Here is a 25,668-nt window from a genome sequence, read left to right on the forward strand (position 1 = left end):
CTGATGCCAAGTCTTTGAGATGATCCTCTACCCTCCTTGACTTTACCACCATGTCGTCTATGTAGACTTCCATCGTGTCCCCCAGTTGGACTTTAAACATCATGTTGACTAGCCTCTGGTAGGTTGCACCTACATTCTTTAGTCCAAAAGTCATTGCAATATAACAGTATATACCTTTGGGAGTCATGAAGGCTGTGTCTTCTTGATCTGAAGGCTCCATTTGAATTTGTTGAAATCCTGAGGATGCATCCATGAAGGTTAGTAGTTCATGGCCAGCAGTTGCATCCACCATTGAGTTAATGTGTGGGCGTGGAAATGGGTCTTTTGGACAGGCCTTATTCAGGTCTGTAAAGTCCACACATACTCTTCACTTTCCATTCTTCTTCTGGACTACAACTAGATTGGCCAACCATCTAGGATAGTGGACCTCTTTTATCATCTTGGTTTTGAGTAGCTTCTGCACTTCTTCTTGTATGATAATGTATCTCTCAGGAGCAAACTTTCTTCGCTTTTGATGTACCGGCCTGAAAGATTTATCTATACCAAGTTTATGAGTAATTATAGATTTAGAGATACCTGTCATATCTTCATGTTTCCAGGCGAAGGTAGAAGCTCTTTTCTTTAGGAAGGAGATCAATTCCATCTCAATATCCTCAGGAATACTTGATCCTAACAATACTTTGATCTCAGTATTCTAAGGATCCAAAGATACTTCCTTCACATCCTGCTCTCTAGCTTGCAGGGCCTCCCCTGGTTGTTTCTGTAATTACTATGCTTGAGTAGGCTTTGCAGCTGACTTCATTGATGATGCATAGCAATCTTTGGCGTCTTGTTGGTCTCTTTCAATCTTGATAACTCCCCAAGGACTTGGAAGTTTTACACACTGATGGTATGTTGAGGGTACTGCCTTCATGTCATGAATCCATAGTCTGCCTAAGATCACATTACAATAAGACAATGAGTCAATAACACAAAATTTTTGTAGAGAGTTTACTCCCTCTATGTATACTAGAAGTTTGATATCTCCCAGGGTATTCTTGGTCTCCCCACTGAATCCCACGAGGACTGAGGATCTCGGGATAATCTCAATATCAGGAATATCCATTTTCTTCAAGGAATCTAGTTGGATGATGTTCACGGAGTTGCCTCCATCAAAGAGTATCATGTGCACAAAATAGTTAGCTATACATAAAGTAATTACCAAGATCACATCTATCCCCGTCATCGAAGGATATGATTCTTTGAGTTGTTAACGTGGAAGTACGAAGAGGTCTTTATCCGTTGTCCATCTTCATTTCTTTGGAATGCTTCTTAGCTGCTGAATATGAGGTTCCACAGATGCCAGATCCTCATGAGATAAAGGATACAACCTTAGCTTCAGGTGGTGGAGAAGGTGCCCTTTCAGGTATCTTGACAGGATCCTGACTCTTGTTCTTGTTTCTTCCAAATAGTTCCTTCAAGTATCCTTTGCTGAGAATGTATCCTATTTTCTTCCGAAGTGCTATACAATCGTTAGTGCGATGGCCAAAGTCTTCATGGAATGCACACCATTTGGACATGTCTTTTCCGGATCCGGACTTTTCATTTTTCTTGGGCCATCTAGCCTTGTCACCTAAATCCTGCATGGCACATATCACACCACCAATATCAATATTAAAACAATATGCGGAGATTTAGGATACTCCTCATCATCTAGTTATGTAATCCCTTAAGGATTCATTATTATGCTGAACAATTCTATATAAATCACCCGTCATTTTCTCAAAAGATCTACTACAAGAAAATTGATTATTGAATAAGTTAATCAAATGAGCAAATGAAGTAATAGTGTTGGAAGGAATACTTAATAACCATTTGAGGGCCGGTCTCGTTAGTGTTGAACTAAACCCCTTGCAAAGACAAGCTTCTTAGAGGTCAATGGGGATGGGGTTGATCTCCATCCTTTCTCTATACTGAGCTACGTGTTCCTCAGGATCCGTAGTACCATCGTATAGCTTCATGCTGGGAGTTTGGAACTTCCTGGGGATTTCTACGTCGCATATAGGCAAGTGAACCTAGATAACTTGTGGCTACCTACGGGAACTTCAGCTATGGGACGTATTATCCCCGGGATATTGGAAATCATATCCTTCATTTTCTGCAATTCCCTGGCTATCTCGGGGGATATCCCCTTATCCTACACAGATCCACGGTTAGTGTATAAATTTGCATTAAAAAAATTGTTACCGAGATCGTGGTTAGGCCTTTGGTATCCTAAGCCTTGACGACTATTTCCTCCATTGAGGGTATCTTCAGGATAAGGTGATGTTTGCATAGGGATATCGTCCCTGACATGCACTTCAAAGGACACAACGGGAGATCCTGATGAGAATATGCCGGCTGGAATGGTTAAGCGAGGCTGCATGTTGATGGAGTCTGGCCTCGTTGGTCTGGGTAACTCCGAAGATACCGGAGGATATGCTCCCCAGTATCCTAACTGCTACTGAGATGGAGTCCTTGTTGGTTGTGTCCCTAATGATCCGGGATTCTGAAGGATAGATGATCCTGGAGAACCAAAATCAAGAGCCCTGGGCATGATTGGAGTAGCCTCCTGCCCGGGTCTCTTCTTGATCCCTTCAATTTCCTTGAATAGCCTTGAGTTGGTCTTCTCTTTCTGCTTCATGTGAGTTTTGACCTGTCATCAAAGAAAAAATGTCACTGTCAGAGATAACCAGATCTACCCGCGTAGAGGATCTCGCGTATGGTGGAAGTTCTCCTCTGTGCTGAGTGCTCTTCTTTGGAACTGGTGGAGGTATAGGGTTGGCACTTGAAGCAGTGGTGACCACCAACAGAACTGGTTTTTGGTTGTAAGGCCATTATGAAGGGAATGAAAATGATTAGAACAAAGTAAATGGTTTTAAAGGATCGAAGCACCGATTTCCCCACGGTGGGCGCCAAATTGTTTTAGTCAAAAATTAACAAAGGCAATTTCGTAACAAAATTTGTGAATAAGGCTAGGTGCTTGGTTGAAACGAATGCAAAAATGTAATGACACAGTGATTTGTTGCAAGGAAAAAACCCTTTATCCCGAGGATAACAAGAAAAAAACCCCGGGTGGTGAAAACTATCACCACCAGTTTATTAATAATTGAAATCAATTACAAGTGTTGGAGCTTTTCTCCTTGGATCGTTACAGAATGCTACTAAGTCTAGTGTGAGAGTTGTGTGTGTTTTGATCCATATGAGAGCTCTCTCTTTCTCTCTCTCTATATATATATATACACAAAATTAAAGCTAACAATAATGCCTACAAATTAGGAAATGAAATACTAAATCTAATTAGCCGTTAATTCCCCATTAAGCACGTTTCCTTTTTGAACACGTTCTATTAGCTGCAAGTCCCAGTCTTTAGGGAATCATGGTAAGTCTCTTGACCTGGTAAACAAGGAAAATAGCGAACAATTGGTTAATTAAACAATGTATTTAGGATACCTGTTACCTTGGAGGACACCCAATCCTGGAGTTATCCTGAACATAATGCTTGCCTATGATACTGAAAATCCGTGCCCTAACAGTTTCGAAAAAGATGGATGGAAGCTCTATGGATCAATGAAGATGAATGAATATGTAAGAATAAAATTGCTATTCATTCATAATTTTTTTCTTTTATTTATCATATTATATATATATGTATATATTGTTCATTGAATTTTATCACATTCATCTTCTACACTCTAAAGTGTATATAAATTGATTTAATAAAAAAACGTAATATCTGATTTCATTAGAGATATAGATATTGCGATTATACTGACATAAACGCCGGCATATTTTTAGTATCTATAGTTTAGGTAATTAGTTATTTGATTAAAAAGATGAATTGATATGCTTTGATTACACTGATATAAACATGTTTTCATTAAATAAAAATATATGAATAATTTGAGTTGGTAATGTAGGATATGAATGAATCTGTAAGTAACATCTGTCTTAATTTATTTCTTTTATTAGAATATGTAGATTATACTAACTTTAAATAATATAATAAATAGTTTGTTGAATTTATTAGAAACTTTAATTTTTATAAAAATTATTTAAGTATAGTTGACTATTTAATATTTTAAAATGATTTTGGGTTTGAGTTTATGAAGTTTCTAAGTGAGCATCATAAGAAGTTATCTGTTAGCACATTACACATAGGTTTATAGACAAGTACACCGCAAATTTGAAGGATTTAAATAACGGGCCTCTGATGGACATGAATCCCGGCATAAGAAATAGTTCTATAATCGAATTTAGGACTAAGAATACAAAGACCATTGCATTATCATCTTTACAAAATAAACAACATAGCCTAGCTATCTAACCATAAATATAAATAAAACATGTAAACAACTAACTACAAATTAACTCAGATAATGAACAAGCACATGTAATCACTTAACACTTTTAACATGATACATACTGCCTAATCACTCATTGTAGTGTCCTTATTAGTTAGGTATAATATTAAATTATTAATGCTTTTAACATTAATACTAGAAAAACTAATAATGCGGGAAATGGTTGTGTTTAAAGAGAAATGAACTTTCAAAATTAATAAGTTATCATGACTGAAATATTGAGGACCATTGGATGAACAAATTATTGAACCTAGAAAAGAATTGATGGCCAAAGATCAAATAACTGATGACACAAACATCATTAAGTTTTGGCAAACTACTGTTTCAAACATCTGACCTTATAAATTGCTTATTTGGAAGAACCGAAGACTCAATAACTTATCAACAAACTCTTGAAGATCCAAACAACTGAAGTCTAAAAAATGATGGAACAAACATTAGTTGTTTTAGCAAAGATTGTTGTCAGATTTAGATAAATTAACAAGTCACATAGGATCAATCACGCGTATAAACTCCGTCTTTAGACCAGATCCTAACACAATAATAGCCTTTCCAGTTTGGTTATCATAGTACCGCCTGTTGAAAGTCGTGAATAAACTTTTAGGAAACGTATTCACCGACACTTTCTTCAGCGTTTTTGGCGGCTTGACCCGCAAAATCATTTTCCTCCATCCGGTGCATGGATTGATCTCATCAATGTATTTGTGAGTTGGCACCCAAGGCTTAAAATACTTGAATCCACAACACGCTTCGTGCAACAAATGTTGATAAAACCAATTTTCCCATTGATTGTTACCACGATTAATAAAAGGTCGGTTAGCCAACGCTCGTAAAGTATCAATGATCATGTACATCTTGGTTCCTCACTTATTTTAGTCTCTTACAGATGGACCTTTTTGGACCAGTTAGAATACTGAGTCTTGGAAAGAAAATGTATTATCTTGTGAATGTAGATGATTACTCAAGATTCAATTGGACATTTTTCTTGCATTCAAAGGATGAAACAAATGAAAAGATCAAGATCTTCATTATACAAGTGGAGAAGCAATTTCATCTGCCTGTAAAAATCCTAATAAGTGACAATGGAATTGAATTCAAGAATAAAGTGCTAGATACTTTTTGTATCTCAAAAGGCATTATAAAAAATTCAGCATTCCAAGGCAACCTCAGTAAAATGGAGTAATAGAAAGGAAGAACAGGACACCATTGAAGCTGCAAGATCCATGCTTGCTGATTAAGGATTTCCTTTATATTTTTGGGCTGAAGTAGTCAACTCTGTTGGTTATGTTCAGAATAAGATTTTAATAAATCAAAGACATGAGAAAACAACCTATGAAATTCTTTACAAGATCAAACTACTAATTTCATTTTTCAAAGCTTTTGGTTGTGCATGCTTTATTTTAAATTTGAAAGATTCAATTTCAAAATTTACAGCCAAAGGAGATAGTGATTACTTTCTAGGTTATCCCTCCACTTCTAAAGCCTATAGAGTTTTCAACTCTAGAACAAAGGCTATAGAAGAAACATTAAATGTTAAATTTAATGAAATCTCTTATTTAGAAATTTAATCTGATCCAGCTGATTTGCTCAATCTTGATATCTTAAAGTATGTGCCTAAAACCAATGAATCTACTAATGCAGGTATTCAATCTGAAAGGCTATACTTCTTTGAAGACTCAGATATAGACAACAACAACACTTTTATTCAAACTTCTGATCATGTGGAATCTACTGATCGAGGAATTCAGGTTGTGTAACTACTGATTCTCAAACAACTGATATCTAAAATGAACTTACTCATCCCACTTTTGAAAGTTCATCAGTTGTTAACCCCCCAATGCCTCCACCTTTAACAACTGTTTCCTCATCAGTAGTTTCACCAACGACTTCTTCTAACACTATAAGAGCTATTGTTCCTTATGTGTTGCATCCTGCCCATCCTCAAGAATAGATAATTGGTGACATACAAAATGGTTTTCTCACCAGAAGTCAACAAGCAAAGGCATGCTTCTTTATAGGTTTTCTATCTATACTAGAACCAACTAAGTGTCAAATTGCATTAAGAGAAAACGGTTGGGCAGAGGCTATGTAAGAGGAACTCATGTAGTTCACAAATATGCATGTTTGGGAATTATGCCTAAGACCAGAAGGAGTAACACCTATTGGCATAAAATGGGTATTCAGGAACAAGACTGATGGAAGAGGTGCTGTAATAAAAAAACAAGGCAAGGTTAGAAGTCCAAGGTTACCTACAAGAAGAAGGTATTGAATATAAAGAAACCTTTGCACTTGTTGCAAGACTTGATGCCATCAGGTTGCTTCTTGCATATGCAACAAGTCACAACATCAAGGTATACCAAATGGATGCCAAAGGAGATTTCCTTTATGGTGACATTCAAGAAGAGGTATATGTTACTCAACCACCAGGGTTTGAAGATGCATTCAATCCAGACTATGTCTAGAAGTTGAAGAAAGCACTCTATGGACTCAAACAAGCTCCAAGGGCCTGATATGATAGAATTTCCTCATTTTTCGTTTCAAATCACTTTAAAAGAGGAAAGATTGATAAATTTTTTTCTTAAAATGGGGGGGGGGGGGAGACTTACTTCTTGTTCAGATTTATGTAGATGACATTTATATGGTTCCATAAATCCAAAATTATGTGATGATCTTACAAAACTCGTGAAATCTAAATCTGAAATGAGTAACATGGGTGAATTATAATATTTTTTGAGCTTGCAAGTTAAACAACTAAAATAGGAATTTTTCTACATCAATAAAAATATGTTAAAAATCTCCTTGAAAAGTTTAAAATAACTTATTGCAAAGCAAGTTCCACACCCATAAGTAAAATTGATCCATTATCACCTGATGAAACAGGTGAGTATGCTGATCAAACCTTGTATAGATGCATGATTGGATCTTTAATGTATCTAACTGCATCTAGACCTGATATAATGCATGCAACATGTATGCGTGCAAGATATCAAGCTTCACAAAGGGAATATCACTTAAGTTATGTTAAAAGGATATTTAGATACCTCAAAGGTGCACCTATCTTGGGTATCTGATATCCATCTAGCATAAAGACTCAATGATATAATGATAAATATATATATTTCCCTCATATATTTTGTATAATATTTTATTAGTTTTTGTTTGTTTTTATTTAGAATTTGTATACTACTAACATATTTATGTGATTTTGGTTCCGGGAGTTGATCGAGGTTGAAAACGATGAAAAACGAGTTAAAATGAGCTAAAACGAAGAACTAAAAGGATCATGAATGAACCATAAAAAAAACAGGAAAGATAGCTGGTCGAACCGGCCAGTTTCCCCTCCCTAGTGCGCCACACCGCGTGAATAGGGGGCCGGGCCTGGCCGCGCGGCGCAAGGTGAGCTCATTCCAGATTGTTCCACGAATTTTCCAGTTTTAAGGCCCAAGTACACTATATAAGCATCCTTAACCTTAAACCTGAACATACCTGACGAACCACTGCCGAATTTGGAGTTTCTTGGAGCTTAGGATTGCAACTTTTGGTGGATTTGAAGCAAGGAATCAGGTGGTGAAGTGTTATTCGATCAAGGACGAAGACTACGGGTTTTATCACCTATTATCTTTTGTTTCCATTACTTTTCGCCATGATTTCTTTTATGTTTGCTTTGTTTGATTTTATGATGATAGGCTAAATGTTATAGACTGCCTATGCTTATGATGAACCTTCATTAAACGTTTGATTTTGATTGGGATTTATTTTGCTTTATGGTTTTATGAATCGGAAAACGTTTGGTTACATTTAATTGATGCATATGTGTACTTAGGATTGTTTGATGAGTTTTATTGTTCCACAGTTTCCTTGGTGATTGCTTGCCACATAATAGGTTGCTGTTTGATCATCTACTATGTGTTTTTGACTAGTGTATTATTGAATTGCAATAAGATCATAGTTATAATAATAATTAATCAAATAAACCTAAGTGTGCTACTAATCTAAATAGCTGTAAGGTGATAGATTATTGATAGGTCTTTGTTGGTTAAGATTGCTAGATTTAATTCTTCATAAGGAGTCCGTCTAGGTTTGATTGGTCAACTTTGCCTTCGAGTCAATTAAATATATTAAATTGCCTTTCATTTCCGCGCTGTAAGGTAGGATTCACGTAAAGGTACTCGTTCATAATTAATTAGGTGACCGTAAGGAAGTATAATATTTAAAATTGGTGTGCTTTAAAACTTATTAGAAACCCGTAGATGTCTTCTTGAGAAGGGTTAGGCGTCCTGCTCGGATTTTCTATTTAAGCGTCTATTTTACGATCCCAGTTCCATAACAAATATTTCCTGCTTATCATAATCAGATCAGATGGGCTGATATTAAGGATTATGAATTGGCGATGCAGTTTCAGCATGTGGTTCGTGTGTGCTATGCATTCAAGATTCATAGCTGCGTTGATTTGAAGACTCGTTGATTCAAGAGGTAGTATTTTTGAAGACACAAAGAACACGAGAAGAGGGGGAGTCTGTTAGTGCATCATAATATCTCATCCGACGTCAATCATCTTAAGTTGTTTCCATTCTCACTTTCTGGTCGTGCTGCTTCATGGTTCGGATCATTGCCAAACGTCTCAATCGCCACATGGGCCGACCTTCAATCAAAGTTCCTAATAAAATATTTCCCTCCAACTAAGGCCGGACGTCTCTGCGAGCAAATCCATTCGTTTCATATGGACCCTGATGAGTCATATTTTTCTGCGTGAGAGCGTTTCCACACTCTTCTAAACCGTTGTCCTCAACATGGCCTATCCGATTGGGCCTGTCACACCCCGACTAGCAACTACAGAAGCGTAAAATGGGAATGTAACAGATACCTCTGGTATCAAACCACATTGTTTATAAAGAAACATTACAAACTAATTTACAATATATTACATTGTTCTATCTTCGAATACAAGTTAGGTGGTACAATTACAACCAGTCTGTATACTATCTATTTCTTACTATTACACTTGGTTCTATTCACACAACATCAACCACAATTTGTACACGTAGCACGTCACCAAGTTATTCTAACTATGGTATACATGAAAAGCAGTTTAGTCAACTACAAGAGTTGGTGAGTTTCATGAATTTCAAGAAAACAGTTATGTGTAACAACAAGTCATCATTTGTATGTATGTTTATGAGTATGTATGTAAATGATGTAATTATACTAAGCTACAGTGAAGCATTAACTGTTCGTTCGTGTTGCTTGCTTCCATTTCCCACGCACAATCAACCACTGTGGCCCCCCTTCCGCCCACAACATGCCCCAAGTAACTATGTCTAACACTACATAGTGTGCTTGTATAATTATGGTCATGTGCAAACGAGATAAGTCTCAGCAAACCATGTCGGCTCCGTTTGGGTTTGTCAAACCAATAGTACTATTCACAAGCCACCGGCTCGAAGTTAATAACTGTGTTAGTGGGGACTTTCATGCCCAGTGATTCCATTACAGAGGTTGTTGGTTAATATAACAAAATAATTATTAAATATGAAGCTATGAAAGTTTAAATTTGGTTTTGTTATCTTAACTCTTATATATATGCGTTTTAAAATTAAAATCTATCTCGACCAGAACCTGACATTTTGTTTTTCTTACAATAATAAGCTCAAATAGCAAATTAATTATATTTCATAGAATTTAATATCAATCACATTAGACGAGTACAATAAATTATAACCGAAATTAGAATTTAATAATAGTGATATAAGCAAAGATAAATTGATATAAGGTTAGGTTATTCTATAAAGGGAGACAAAAATAAGAATGATGAGAACGATTTGTATAAAAATAAATAAATAAATAAATAAATAAAAACCTTAAAAAAATAATAAAAATCATAACTCAAAATTTAATAAAAAAACAAAAATGTAAAAACACAAAAATGTTTCCACCGTCTTCGTCGTTCAAAAAAAAAACTTGTAAAAGACACAATGTTGAGGAAAAAAGATCATTGTGCATTTTTATTTATTATTGTATTTTTTATTTATTTTCGTCATTGATGATGTCTTTTTTCCTTGACATTGTGTCTTTTTTCATGATATTGTGTTATATTACTTAACAGTTGTGTTATATTTTGTTTGTGCTATATTTTGCGACATATTGTGTCTCTTTTATTTATCATTGTGTTGCTTGTTCATTTTCAACATTGTGTCTTTTTTCTCGGCATTGTGTTATTTTGGCTTTTTTTTGGGAACAAGATTGTCGGTTGAAACATTTTGGTTTTCTAATTTTTTCTTTTTTTATTTATATTTTGAGTTATGATTTTTTAAATTTTTTAGGGGTTTTTTGTGTAGTCACAAATCCTTCTCACTCTTCTCATTTTTGTCTCCCTTTACATTTTTTACTTTACCATATAAAATAGCAACCAAGTTTCACTTTTGTTTCAATAAATCTTTTTTTTTTCATTATTGTTCTATTATTATTAATTTTCATTATTGTTTATATCACAACGTAATGAAACATTTGTAAAACTTAGTTATTATTTATTGACTTATTTCACAATTTTACTATACTAATAAAAAAATAATGATTCTTAGTTATCTTAACCACATTCATTCCTAGCATAAAATTCTCTCATAATCTTTTAATCTCTCTTCTTCTTAGTCCATGATATCCATAGGTCATGGATGAAAATGGTTTGGCCCATGAGTTACAACATTTTCGATATATTTCAAGATATTATTCACACGTTCATGACCATTTACAACAATTTAACATCTAAAATATAATTAAGCTTAACAAATACCTTCATTTTTATTAAAGAAATCAACATTTTTAAAAAAATAAGGACTCGTGAATTTAGTTTAAATTATGCAAAGCTATCACTTCATATACATATATAAAGTTTTAATTATGCTATTTAATTTAAATTTTCAATTAACATGATTATTTAATTTTGAATATTTAATTTAATTTTTTAAACATAATCATTCAAAAAAACTTTTAAACATTAAAATCATGATCAATTATACCTAAAAAATTAGGAGTCCTACAATTTTTTTTATGAAAACTTATAAATCCGATTTTTTGCTTTTTGAAAACCGTCAATTCCGGTTTTTTGGATTTCATAAACATTTTTCATATAATCAATTCCATCAAAAGAAATAGGATCATATAAAAAAATACTTTTTCTCGTAGTATTGAACTCATAGACATGTACTAAATCATTCTACGTGCTTCTATTTTTTTTATTTATTAGTGATGTAATTCTGTTTGAATATATTTTTACTGCTTTTTCGAACTCATAGCAATATTGAACTCATAGCAATATTTAATTTATTTCTAGGTAATATGAATGTAAATTTGAGATTCTAAACTTCTTATTGCTTGTACATATATTTAATATCAATTTTAAATTTAATTTTATATTTTTAATTCAAGTAAGGGACTTTATTATTCTTTTTTTATTTGACAAATCTCATGTAACATACGGGCCAAAAAACTAGTTACCTCATATATATTTATATATATATTTGGAAAAAATATATATAGTTACTAAATATCTCTATTTAAGTCACTAAATTTTAAAATTTAGTATTTATAAATATTTTCAACAGAACTATTTTGAAAGTATAGTGATTTTAAGATGATAAAGAAATTTAAGAGAATTTAGTGTAACACTAAGCAATTTTTATTATATGTAATATCCATACAAAATACAAAAACAATAAACTTATTATATATTATATATTGTTAAGAGAGAACTATTATAGAGTATATTTAAAACAATTAAAAGAAACAATCTATAATATATATAATTGAAAACCCTAAAATCTTAAGTGTCGCGATGTGGTTGCTCCCTCCTTTTATGGAAGCCACTGCTTGATTTTTAAATGGAAGCCTCTCAATGATTTAACCCAAATTCATGGGTATTGGTCTTACCAAAACCTGATAGCTCTTAAAAGGGTGGTTATAACATTTCATTAAATTAAAAATTAATCTTACCAATTATTTGATAGGAAAATCCTATAAAATAGGGATATACTAAAATTTAATATCCAATTTAAAAAGAAAAAGATATTATTTATAATTAATAAAACAATTTTATAGTAAAAAACATAAGCGGGTTATGGGTCACCAAATCCAGATAGCTTTTAAACGGGTTATAACATATCAATTTTTTATGAAAATCTTTTATCATCAAACGCTAAGTATAATATTAACTTTCCTATAATAAAGAAAATTAAAATCCAATAAGTAAATATTAAAAAATGAAAAATGTAAAACAACCATTCTCTCAAGCCATCAAATTGCTTTATTTGTAAATGAAGGTTTCTCACGCATTTGACTCGAATTCACGGGTAAAGGTCTCACCAAACCCATATAGCTCTTAAACGGGTTATAGCATCTCATTATATTAAAAATTAATTTTATCAAATATTTGATATGAAAATCCTATAAAATAGGAATATACTAAAAATTAATATCCTATTTTATTTAAAAAAAGATATTATTTATAATTAAGAAACAATTTTATAATAAAGAAAATAAACGGGTAATGGGTATCACCAAACCCAAATAATTTTTAAACCGGATAATAACATATCATTTATTTGTGAAACCATTTCATCATCAAATCTCAAGTATATTAATTATTAACTTTCTTACAATAAATAAAATTAAAATCCAAATAGAAATATACAAATATTAAAAACGAATAATGTAAAACAACCCCCGTAATACTGGGGATAAAATCTAGTATATTAATAAATCACTATATTTGTTGTTGTTTTCGTTAGTGTAATACATGAGCTTCAAGGAAAAGATAAGATATATACAATTAAAAGGAAAATGATAAAAAAACAATAGACAATAAATATATCATATATTAGAGTTAAGTGTCATATTGGTATTTGTGGTTTGACAAACTATGCAACTTTAGTACCTATATTTTATTTTATGCAAATGACTATCCCAGTTTCAAAAAACTTGCATTTTTAGTACTTTTTTAACTCCGTCTATTTTATCTGTTAAGTTAAGGGTACTTTGGTAATTTTCTTAGTTTTTTCTTTTCGTTTAAATGCCTTCCCCCAACCCCCTTTTAAATGTCGTTGACATTCACCCCCACCGGAAGTCCACTACCGGGAAACTACTTTAGCTCGTCAGCGAATGCACCAGGTTTGCCAGAAATGTTCGTGAACTTCATCGTCGTCATCACTTCATACTGAACCATCATAAGCCTAATCCGTTGCTGCCGTTCTTCTCCACCATTGTCGGATATTGTGGCGGAACCCTCGCCGCTATAGTCATCGCAAGCGTCATCGTTATCGCCACCAATTGAACCAAATTGTCACCGCTGCTGCTGCTACTACCGGAGATATGGCAGCAGCCATCGGCCTTCCTAACCGCCATCACTGGTGACCTTGGAAGAACGAGCAGCGACGGATTAGACTTATGATGGTTGAGTACGAAGCGACGACGACGATGGGGTTCACGAATATTTCGGACAAACCTAGTGCGTTCGCTGACGAGCTAAAGTAGTTTCCAGCAGTGGACTTTCGGTGGGGGTGAATGTCGCCGGCATTTAAAAGGAGGGATTGGGGGAAGGCATTTAAAAGAAAAGAAAAAATTAAGAAAATTACAAAATTACCAAAGTTCCCTTGACTTAACTGATAAAATAGACGGAGTTAAAAAAAGTACTAAAAATACAAGTTTTTTGAAACTGGGGTAGTCATATGTATAAGATAAAATATAGGTACTAAAGTTGCATAATTGGTCAAACCACATGTACCAAAATGGCTCTTAACTCCATATATTATTAATAAGTGGTACAATCAGAATTGCTTGGTAAAAATTTCTTTTTACATAACATTTGTTCTTGTATTTGTTAGTTATCTTTTTTGTTATAAACCCAAAATATTAGGATTTGAAAATCAAATAGTCGTGATATTGATTGATACATCTTTTAGAAAATTTTATCAAACATAAGTTTTATATATTTAAGTTTTCCTCAAAAATAGTGTCACACCCCGACTAGCACAATGTGGAAGCGTAAAACGGGAATGTAACAGACACCTCTGGTATCAACACATTGTTTATAAAGAAACATTACAAACTCATTTACAATATATTACATTTCTTTGTTCTATCATTGTTTTACAGTCTAGGTGATACAAACAAAAGTAGTTCGTTAACTATACGATCTTACTACTAGTATCCTTGCTTCAATTCACATAGCATCAACCACACACCTTGGGCAAGTAACAGATCACCAAATCATTCCGATTTAGGTACACCTGAAAAGCAGTTTAAAACAGGTCAACTACTAGAGTTGGTGAGTTTCACGAGTTTCAAGAAAATAGTAATAAGTGTTCACAAGTTAACACTTGTCATCATGAAATAAGTATGTATGTATGTAAATGATGTAATTATGCTAAGCTACAGTGAAACCTTGACTGTATGTGCTGCGTGCATCCATTTCCCACACTCAATCAACCACTGTGGCCCCTTTCCGCCCACAACATGCCCTAAGTAGCTATGTCTAACACTACATAGCGTGTTGTATAATTATGGTCATGTGCAAACGGGGTAAAGTCTCAGCAAAACATGCCGGCTCCGTTTGGGTTTGTCAAACCAATAGTACTATTCACAAGCCACCGGCTCGAAGTTAATCACTGTGTTAGTGGGGACTTTCGTGTGTTAACACTTAGATAATTCATATCAATACATGTTTCAGATATGTATATGTAATCAAACATGCTTTTCACCCAAAAAGCTCGTAAAACAGTTTAGAAGTGGGGTCATGAAACTCACGGTTTAGTAGATAATCAGTACTGTATCAGCTCGTGGTTTGTTCGGTCCGCTATCAGTAGTTCATATAATCAATATTATAATAATATTAATATTTTAATATTATTATATTCTCAATACTAAAATGGGCTGTATAACTAATCTGGGTGTAGCTGGAACACCCAGAAAGTGGCAATAGGCTTAGGTTGTGATGTTGTTCAATGTCTAATACTTAGAACTGAACTTGGCTCAAATTCCCGTTTTCTCAGCTGGGCCAAGTGTTCGTTTACGTGTTCAGAAAACAGTTATGGGAAAATAAGCTTGGGTAAATGTATTGGTTAATAAAATGATTAAGTTATAAAGAATGATCACATACTGGGGTCCCGGATTAGCCACAAGGCCCGTTTCCGTTTATTCAGTTTGATTTGAGAAGAAACGCGCACAATCTACCCGGATTGTCCAGGTTTCTCATAAAATAGAAAAGTTCGTTTTTACTTAATTAATCCGAAAATATGATTTTTGATCACTCTTGGTGTTTTGATATTCCCGCAGGTTCGTTAGTCGCGAACTTTCCGGTTTTTATAAAAACTGAATTTGTTTAATATTCAAATTAGCATAATTAATTAATCGTTAATCATTAAATTATGAAAATTTAGTCACTTATCAATTAAAATATGTAGATTTTTATAAAAATATTTCTGGAATTATTTACTGATTTATTAATTTATAAAAATTTATTTTATCAGCTATATTTCGTCTGAAAATCGTCCGTTTACCCCAAACAATTTCCAAAAATTCCACAAAAATTTATGAATACTCAAATTATGTCCCAAAACAACCTGTATCAATTACAGAATGTAAAAAGCTCGTGCGATATTCTTTTCGGCCCAAATTCGGCTATAAAAATTCACACGAACGCATATAAACAAAACACCTTTAGACTTCTCCAAATGATCTTAAAACTCATATGTGATCAAAATAAATCAAATCTGAGTTCCCAGAAAAAGTTCATAATTTTTTAAGTATTTTAGCTATTTTTCTCAAATAAACATCCCAATTCGGTAATAAATTCGCCAAATATTCTCGGATGGTCGAAAAATTATCAAATTTAAAAAGGGACTCATTGACATGGTCCCTGATGTCCCTGAAAAATTTCAAGGCCTAATAATATGCACATCACAACCTTAACCTAAATAGCCCGTAAGCGAGTGTTTCGGCATTACCTTAGCTGGTTTGGCTCGTTTCTGACTTTCTAATCAAGTTTTCAGGTTCTTGTGCTTCTATGCAAGCTAGATACAAGTTCTATATCACAAATCAATCAGGTTTCATCAATAGAACAGCCCTTTAACTTAGGGTTTCGGCTAGTGCACAAAAACGAACTTTTGAACCGTAAAAACGCCGTTTCAACCCTTTAATCCGTGTTTATGGCCAAAAATGATCATGATTCTGATTTGAAACTAGGTTTAACATAAAATTATGTTTTTGAATGATTTTTTAGAGTTTTACATGGTTAACTATGATTTTTAACAATCAAGACATGTTTATATGTTGTTAAACGAGTTTAAACGAATCAAAAATCGATTAATCATAAGGTTTTTACCTAGTTTCTTGCTGTTTTTGACTGTAGAAGAAGAGTTACAGAAGTTGTGTTTGAAAATATGTGTAAAAATATCTCAAATCTAGTTTATAAGTGAAAGGAAAAAAAAAAGGGGTGGGGTGGGGTGGCGGCTGCGGCCGGAAGTCCATGGGCCCATATTGGCCCAAGTTTCTGATTTCTCAACCCCAAATACAAAAAACCCAGTCCAAATTTAGTTCGGGTTCGGTTTTTGGCGCGAAAAACTTATCGGGTGCGTTAAACAGCGCGAAAACGAGTGTTTTTCGGCTAGTTTTGTGTAAAATTATAAAAACATACTATATGTTTGTAAAAATCAAAAATATTTTCACGGATCGCTTAAAACATTTCAAGTAAGTGTTTGGTAAGTCTTTTTCGGCTTAACGGATAATACAATGCTTGGTTTGTAACTATCTTTCACGTTTAAATCTATAGCGGGTAGTTAAACGAGCATGTTTTCGTTTAACTTGTTTGCTATCAAACTAAGACCATATTTCTAATATTTTAGCTTTTATACATCGTATATCACTTATAGATGCCCCCCCCCCCCCGAGATATCTGGGTCATAACCCGACCCGTTCGGTTAATCGTTCGTTTGTTACGCAACAGGTGTTTATTTGCTTAATCGGTAAATACGTACTAAGGTGTACCTTGTTTTGGCTTAAATGCCACAAATAGTCATCTTTAATACATTTTAACTTTTTATTTGGATATTTTTATACTTAATTTAATATTTAATAGTTATCAATTTATAAATAAATGGTAATGAATGATTTTTGGAATTTAGTTGTTTTTTTAATTGTGATAATTAATGGAATTTTTTCTCAAAAGGGTGTTGATTAAAAAACTATTTACCAAAATGGTGTTCATTCAAAAATATTTACCAAAATATTGTTTTTAACACATTTTGTGTTTTCTCACTCCTTATTGGATAAAATCAAGATGGACTTACAAACTCTTTTTTATTTTAAGATAATAGTTGTAGTTTATATCCAAATTTAAATATTTTTTTTATATAAAACTTAAAATAACATAGATAGTGAATTCGCTATTTGTTTGAAACTATAGTTTTACTCGACGCAAGGTGCCGAGACATTTTAAATATGTTTATGTATATGTCACGTTGTGACGGTATGGGTTAACTTCTTTAGGAAATTGATACTATATAAAAAAAATCATTTGTCAACGTAGGAAACATTTACGACACTCGTATAAATCAAATAAAAAAATTAGCACGTCAAAATATAATTTTGAAATGTAATTATTTTGTGGCAACAAGGAACTAATTAAAAGTAAAGTATATATGTATTTCTCTAAAATAAAATGTTTACTTATAGATATGTAGAAATAAATCTATTTTTGAACAATAAAAAACTATTTGGAAGAAAAACAAATGTTGATACGTATTTTATTTAATAGAGAAAATATATTTTTCAAAATATTAAAAACATAAGTCGTATATTTTTTTATCATAATATAATTTATTTTATTAACAATATTTTTTTCTTCCAAAATACGTTTTATATTATTAACATAGAGATATTATTTTAAAAAGTTTTAATAATTCACTTCAAAAGTTTAAACTCTATAATTATTAAAAAAAACAAGTTTTTAAAACCAAATAAGCATCTATAACTTATAAAGACAGTTGAGTTTTTATAAAAAGAATTTAATTATGTACATTAAGTTAGGTTTTATTTTAAAAGACGACCATGATATATAGAAAAGAAAGGAAAAAAAAGGAGAAAACATTTAATTGTATAAAAATAGTATTTAAATTTAGTTATATATTATAATTATTATTTTAAAATTAAAAAAAAATGAAAGACATTTTGTGGGTTATGGGTCCATCTTGATTTTATATCCAATAAGAAGAGGAGTGAGAAAATACAAAATGTGTTAAAAACACTGCTTTGGTAAATATTTTGGAGTGAACACCATTTTGGTAAACAGTTTTTCCACCAACACTTTTTTGGTAAAAAACTCTAATTAATGTGGAAGTGAGAATTTGCAAAATATGTAATATATATGTTTTAAAGAGGAAAAATATGTAACTGATTTTTATAGTTATGGATATATGTAATTAAAGATATTTAAGCAGGGGAAATATGTGAATGTCCCTTTATTTTATTAAAGAGTATCAATAGATATATCTAAGATGCAACATGAAAGGTTTAGTTTCTATGAGTTTTGTCACCATAGTTTTGCATATATGCATGTTTATCCCACTAACTTTAAACTTCGAAATATGTACGTTTTTCGCTTTACAGCTTTAAGTTTAACATGCATACATCTTTGGCCCCTCAGCCTTTCTTTACCAAGTTTCGCATATGTATGCTTTTCTCCTTAACTTTTGTTTCATATATTTATATTTTGCCCCTCAACTTTGATAATGAAAGCCACAAAATTTTTACTGTAACAAATCGAACCGATACCGAGCCACTTCCCGTTGTTTACTCGCTGCAATGCACGGTAGCTTTTCAAACATGTAACGAATTTAACCCGCTCCGCCCCAATGTACGGGTGCGATTACTTGTTCTCTTTCAAATATTAACCCATAAATCATTTCTTTTTTCCTTCTATATATATTTGATTGCAACTTTTGCGAACCCACAAATTAAATAAGCGAGTGTTTGGAGATTTTATAATCTTTCAAGCAATCAAGCTTCCGTTAAGAGTATCCACCATTACCATTTTCTATTAGGATTCTTAGTTGAAAAGTATTTAACCTAATCATAGTTTCATGTGTTGTTTAGGCATTCACATTGAAGTCCTATCAAAAATCAAAATGCCACACTATTTAAATTATATATATACTAGATTTTATCCCCCGTATTACGAGGGTTGTTTTACATTATTCGTTTTTAATATTTATATATGTATATTTGGATTTTAATTTTATTTATTGTAAGAAAGTTAATAATTAATATACTTGAGGTTTGATGATGAAATAGTTTCACAAATAAATGATATGTTATAATCCGGTTTAAAAATTATCTGGGTTTGGTGATACCCATTACCCGTTTATTTTCTTTATTATAAAATTGCTTCTTAATTATAAATAATACATATATTTTTAAATAAAATAGGATATTAATTTTTAGTATATCCCTATGTTATAGGATTTTCATATCAAATATTTGATTTGATTAATTTTTAAAATAATGAGATGTTATAACCCATTTAAGAGCTATCTGTGTTTGGTGAGACCTTTACCCGTGAATTAGGGTTAAATGCCGTGAGAAGCCTTCATTTACAAATAAAGCAATATGATGGCCTGAGAGAATGGTTGTTTTACATTCTTCAGTTTTTAATTTTTAGTTTTTGGATTTTAATTTTCTTTATTGTAAGAAAGTTAATAATATACTTAGGGTTTGATTATGAAAAAGTTTCATAAATAAATGATATGTTATAACCCGTTTAAAAGATACCTGGATTTGGTGACCCATTTCCAGCTTATGTTTTTTACTATAAAATTGGTTATTAATTATAAATAATATCTTTTTCTTTTTAAATTGGATATTAAATTTTAGTATATCCCTATTTTATAGGATTTTCATATCAAATAATTGGTAAGATTAATTTTTAATTTAATGAGATGTTATAACCCATTTAAGAGCTATCTGGTTTTGGTAAGACCCAAACCCATGAATTTGGGTTAAATCAATGAGAGACCTCCATTTAAAAAATTAACAATCTGGTGGCTTCCAAAAAAGGGGGGAGCGACCACATCGGGACACGTAGGATTTTAGGGTTTTCGTTTATATATGTTATAGACTAGATTTTATCCCCCGTATCACGGGGGGTTGTTTTACATTATTCGTTTTTAATATTTAAATATGTATATTTGGATTTTAATTTTATTTATTGTAAGAAAGTTAATAATTAATATACTTGAGGTTTGATGATGAAATGGTTTCACAAATAAATGATATGTTATAACCTGATTTAAAAAGTATTTAGGTTTGGTGATACCCATTACCCGTTTATTTTCTTTATTATAAAATTGTTTCTTAATTATAAAACATATCTTTTTTAATAAAATAGGATATTGATTTTTAGTATATCCCTATTTTATAAGATTTTCATATCAAATATTTAATGAGATTATTTTTTAATATAATGAGATGTTATAAACCGTTTAACAGCGAATTCGGGTCAAATACGAGAGAAACCTTCATTTATAAATAAAATAATCTGATGGCTTGAGAAAATGGTTGTTTTACATTTTTTGTTTTTTAATATTTATTTTTTGGATTTTAATTTTCTTTATTGTAAGAAAGTTAATAATATACTTAGGGTTTGATGATGAAAGAGTTTCATAAATAAATGATAAGTTATAACCCGTTTAAAAGCTATATGGATTTGGTGACCCATGACCCGCTTATGTTTTTTACTATAAAATTGTTTATTAATTATAAATAATATCTTTTTCTTTTTAAATTAGATATTAAATTTTAGCATATCCCTATTTTATAGGATTTTCGTATCAAATAATTGGTAAGATTAATTTTTAATTTAATGAGATGTTATAACCCGTTTAAGAGCTATCTGGTTTTGGTAAGATCCATACCCATGAATTTGGGTTAAATCAATGAGATGCATCTATTTAAAAATCAAGCAATCTGGTTGCTACCATTAAAGAGGGGGGGGGGGGGGGGGAGCGACCACATAGCAACACGTAGGATTTTAAGGTTTTCATTTATATATATTATTGATAGATAGATATAGAAAATAATAAACAAAATAATAATACGTGAATCATTCATTCATCTCATTCTCTAAAAGGGAATTATTTTTTAGAGATTTTGTAGTCAATCTCTAAATATTGAAAACTCATTATTTATTCTTAACATCCATCACTATAGATGATATTTGTGAGTAATTTCTCAATATAAGAAACAGGAAAGGTTATACAAAAATATATTATTTTATTGAATAAAGAAAGATATCAAAAGTGAGAATTTTTAAAGATGCCACAAAACTTACTGATAAATATGAATTATATGCTAAATAAAGGGATGGAGAAATCATAATCACTAATTTGGTCTAATGATAAAGGATAAATATGTATACCTTACAATCAAATGGTTGTTAGTTATAGTTTTATTTAAGGCACATGATGAAAGATGAAAAAATAATTAATTTAAACAAATGAGACTGAGAAAAAGAAATAATTGTGAATGCTCTTATTATTATTAAGTGTTCGAAAAGGGAGAATGAGAAAAAGAAAATTATGAATGCTTTATTAAATGAAGTTAAGTCTACCTATAAAAATATGTAATTTAACTATTTAAGAGTAGGGTAAAGGATGAATGCAATGTTAATGGTTAGGCTGTTTGTTGTGGTAAAAACTTGTCGGTGTCACCTTCTATGTCGGAAGTCGCCTCCACTTTCGCATACCGCCCCTCTCATTTCTCATTCGTTTGTTAACACATTGTCACCCAAGCTAATGCTAGCCGATAACGCCTAAACACGCCGATGTGGTGTTTAACGCTTGCCAGCCTGCAAAAGTGTTGTCACGGCAGATATTTACGCAGATGAGTTAAAATCACAACAAGCGGCCTTAGGCCTGTAAAGTGTAAACGAAAAGAGCGCTCGGTGAACTGTTTGTAAATTGTTTGGCGGGAAGTTCGCTTATGTTCGTTTATGTAATAAACGAATGAACATAAAAAAAAAACTGTGTTCGTTTAATTAAACGAACGAACATAAACATATGTTTCGTTCGTTCATTTATGTTAATGAACGCTTGTTTATGTCTGTTTATTTATGTTCGTTTATGTACTAATAGAAAATAATTACATATTATATGAATGAGTCATATACTTAAATGTTTTATATTTGTTAATTTGCTTTTATTTAAGTGTTTTCATTTATGTTCGTTTACATTTGTGCTCATTTACATTTGCTCATATATGTTCATTTATGTTCGTTTATCTTCGTTCAGTTATGTTCATCTATAATTTAAATAAACGAACATAAATTTTCATTTTTTAAATAAACAAACATGAACACATATATTTGTTCGATTAAGTATTCATGTTCTTTTAAATTTAAATGAACGAACACGAACATGACCTTGTTCGTGTTCATTCAATTCATTTACAGGTTTTCATTATTCGCGATGATAAATACATCAGTCTCAATCTTTAGGCACTGCCGATTTTATTTGTGTTCGTGAGTACATTCATTTCCTTAATAAACGAAAACGAATATAAAATCTCGTTCGGTAAGTGTTCATGAACCGTTCGTGAACATATTATTTCCTTAACAAACGAACATGAACAAGACCTTGTTCGTGTTCATTCGGTTCCTTTAAAGCTCTAAGCGGCCTTAGAAAACAAATCAATTAAAAAGATTTAAGTTGAAACTCAAGTTCTAAGTAGGTTGTTAGAAATATTTTAATTTTAACTCAATTCATTGCTTTAAACCATTATAAACTTTCTTAATGCTAAATAAATATTATTTAAAATATTGACAATTCTAGCCTCAAGATCTTGATTTCTAGTAGTAATGTATCGTGAATCTATGTATAGAATCTACTTATACACAACCAATTAATGTTCAGATAAAGGTGTTTTAACCAAAAATTACAAAAAATAACTAAGTGGTCAAATTAGTTATGTGAGGTTATGATGCTTATTTTATGCTGAAGATAATTTCAGTATTTTGACAAACAGTGTTGGGATAGCAAGAATAATGACAAAAACAACTTCAAGATAACGACGAAATAAAGAATGCAAGAAACAGGATGTTATGAGGAAAGCCCTTGATCATAAGTGATCTCCGGCATAAAACCTCGGGAGGTGACAAAAGTCACGCTGCCTTAGACAATTGTATAAATAAAAGTAATAGTTACAATACAAGAGCTTAGATCGATCGATATACTAAGTGTGTGAAATGAATAAAAGAATTAAGTATTGCTGTGATCTATGCGTGTTTGTGACTAAGTGTGTAAAAATTAAAAATGCTATGTCCCTCTTAATCGATTGTCCTCCTCTATTTATAGAAGGAAAGTATAATGGCTATAACCCAGTTCTTCGATAATTCCGGCTGGTCTTCGGTCTTCTCTTGAACGTTAGTAATAGATTCCTTCAATCAAATAGGACCCCGAATAATCTGGGATCGCCTGGCCAAGTCTCTATTAGCTGTTGGCCTTGTTAACCAAGCATACTTCTATAAAGAAGGTATCTTGACCCTTTGTATATCAAGTCGGTATCTTTGTTACTTTTCCTGAAAAGACATATACAGAAAATATCGGCTAACAAATCTTTAGTAAAATATAAATGGGATACCCGGCTGTTTCAGGATACCGACTCATCGGTATCTCCAAATCTGCATAGCTCAGCATACCGTCCCCTAACAATTGTCCCAAATATTTACTAGCTGTCACTGACAAGTACAACAGGTAAATATTTAAATAATTATTTTTGTCAAATCAATCAATTATCTCAATCACTTCATCAACTAATTCCCACCTTTCTCTCCTCTCTCTTCACTTATCTTCTCTGGAATTCCTTTACATCCCGCGGGAGACTCACAAAGGTAAGCGCTTTTCCGATTGAATCGCCTTATTTTCTCTTTTCTAGTACGATTTGAAAAACATGGCCAAGGTTACAAGATCGAAACTTCCCCCGACGATTTGAACCCGGATTTTTCACCACAAAACCTCTTAAAATTACATCATTCTGAAAAATTGTAAGGCCCCGAACCCTGGGAACCCCACAGTTGGTAATCATTCAAACACTTGTAAAATTTAGTAAACTTAAAAACCATTTCTTCCATTAAAACAAGCGTATCAGAGTGTAAATTTTGCGGAAAACATGAAAAATGAAATAAGTTCCCGAAACCCGGGAATTTTGCCCAAGAACCAAAATAAGTATAACTGTTATAAGTTTCCTTGAAATAAAATATTCATAAACAATTCTTCCTTCCAGTATGCCCTTCACCATCCAAGTAGCTCCGTGCACGTCCAAGCGATAAGGCATCCTCTTCCAAACCTGAAACTTACACTAACATGCACACAAAGTCAGCTTGAGCTGAGAGAGTTCAAGTTTTAAGTAAAAGGTATCAGTAGTAAAATCATGATAGCCATACCAAAGGTCTTAAAAGTAAAAGGGTACATCCATCTAATCATCGTTATCGAACTTAAACATCCTCATACATACATATACAAAGGTATATGTAAACATCCATTCAATAACATCCCTATATACATAACAGTATATATGTATAACATCCACGTATAACATTAGGGTCGAGCAAACGTACAACCCAAACACGTAACATCAGTGCATGCAAACACGAAGTAGGAATACACAACATCAGTAGTCGAAACGACTACAACATCGCCAAATAGAGGCCAAGAAATAATGTATATACACATATATATATTTAACATCCCAAGGCTTACCATATACTAGCAAGGCTATATAAAATCATTTTAAAAACATTTCATCAAGTAAGAAAACATTTAGGTGCGCATGCTAGCCCAAAAGTAAAATGAGTAAAAAGGGCATCATGAACTCACCTGAGATCGATCGAATACTTGCAACGAGCTAGGAAGTTCCAAAGGGCAAAATCACAAGCAAGGGCCTGTAAATTATACATAACGCGTTACTAAACTAGACTTTAGGAACACTCTAGCCTAATGGGCCGTACCAGCCCAACACTTTGGCCCAAGGCCCAACACTTGGCCCAAGGCCCAACACTTTGGCCCAAGGCCCAACATTTGGCCCAAAGCCCAACAACTTGGCCCAAGGCCTAATACTTGGCCCAAGGCCCAACAACTTTGGCCCAAGGCCCAATACTCTAGCCCAAGGCCCAACAACTTGGCCCAAGACCCAATGCTTGGCCCAAGGCCCAACAACTTGGCCCAAGGGCTAATACTTTGGCCCAAGGCCC

General features: G+C 32.5%; 1 protein-coding gene across 1 annotated transcript; it reads right to left on the reverse strand.

Moving 5' to 3' along the window:
- Positions 1 to 769: 769 nt before the first annotated feature.
- On the reverse strand, positions 770 to 1,225 carry LOC143531932 (uncharacterized). The gene has a single exon (XM_077027114.1). It carries the CDS (start codon positions 1,223 to 1,225, stop codon positions 770 to 772), a length of 456 nt encoding a protein of 151 aa, XP_076883229.1.
- Positions 1,226 to 25,668: the final 24,443 nt, after the last annotated feature.

Source organism: Bidens hawaiensis, unplaced genomic scaffold, assembly GCF_021521415.1.
Source record: "Bidens hawaiensis isolate Kalapana, Puna unplaced genomic scaffold, B.hawaiensis_p1.1 tig00009309_1, whole genome shotgun sequence".
Lineage (NCBI taxonomy): Eukaryota > Viridiplantae > Streptophyta > Magnoliopsida > Asterales > Asteraceae > Bidens > Bidens hawaiensis.

Bases quoted from the DNA above. Each gene is read 5' to 3' on its own strand.
- LOC143531932 (XM_077027114.1), bottom strand. From the start codon at position 1,225: ATGACGGGGATAGATGTGATCTTGGTAATTACTTTATGTATAGCTAAC.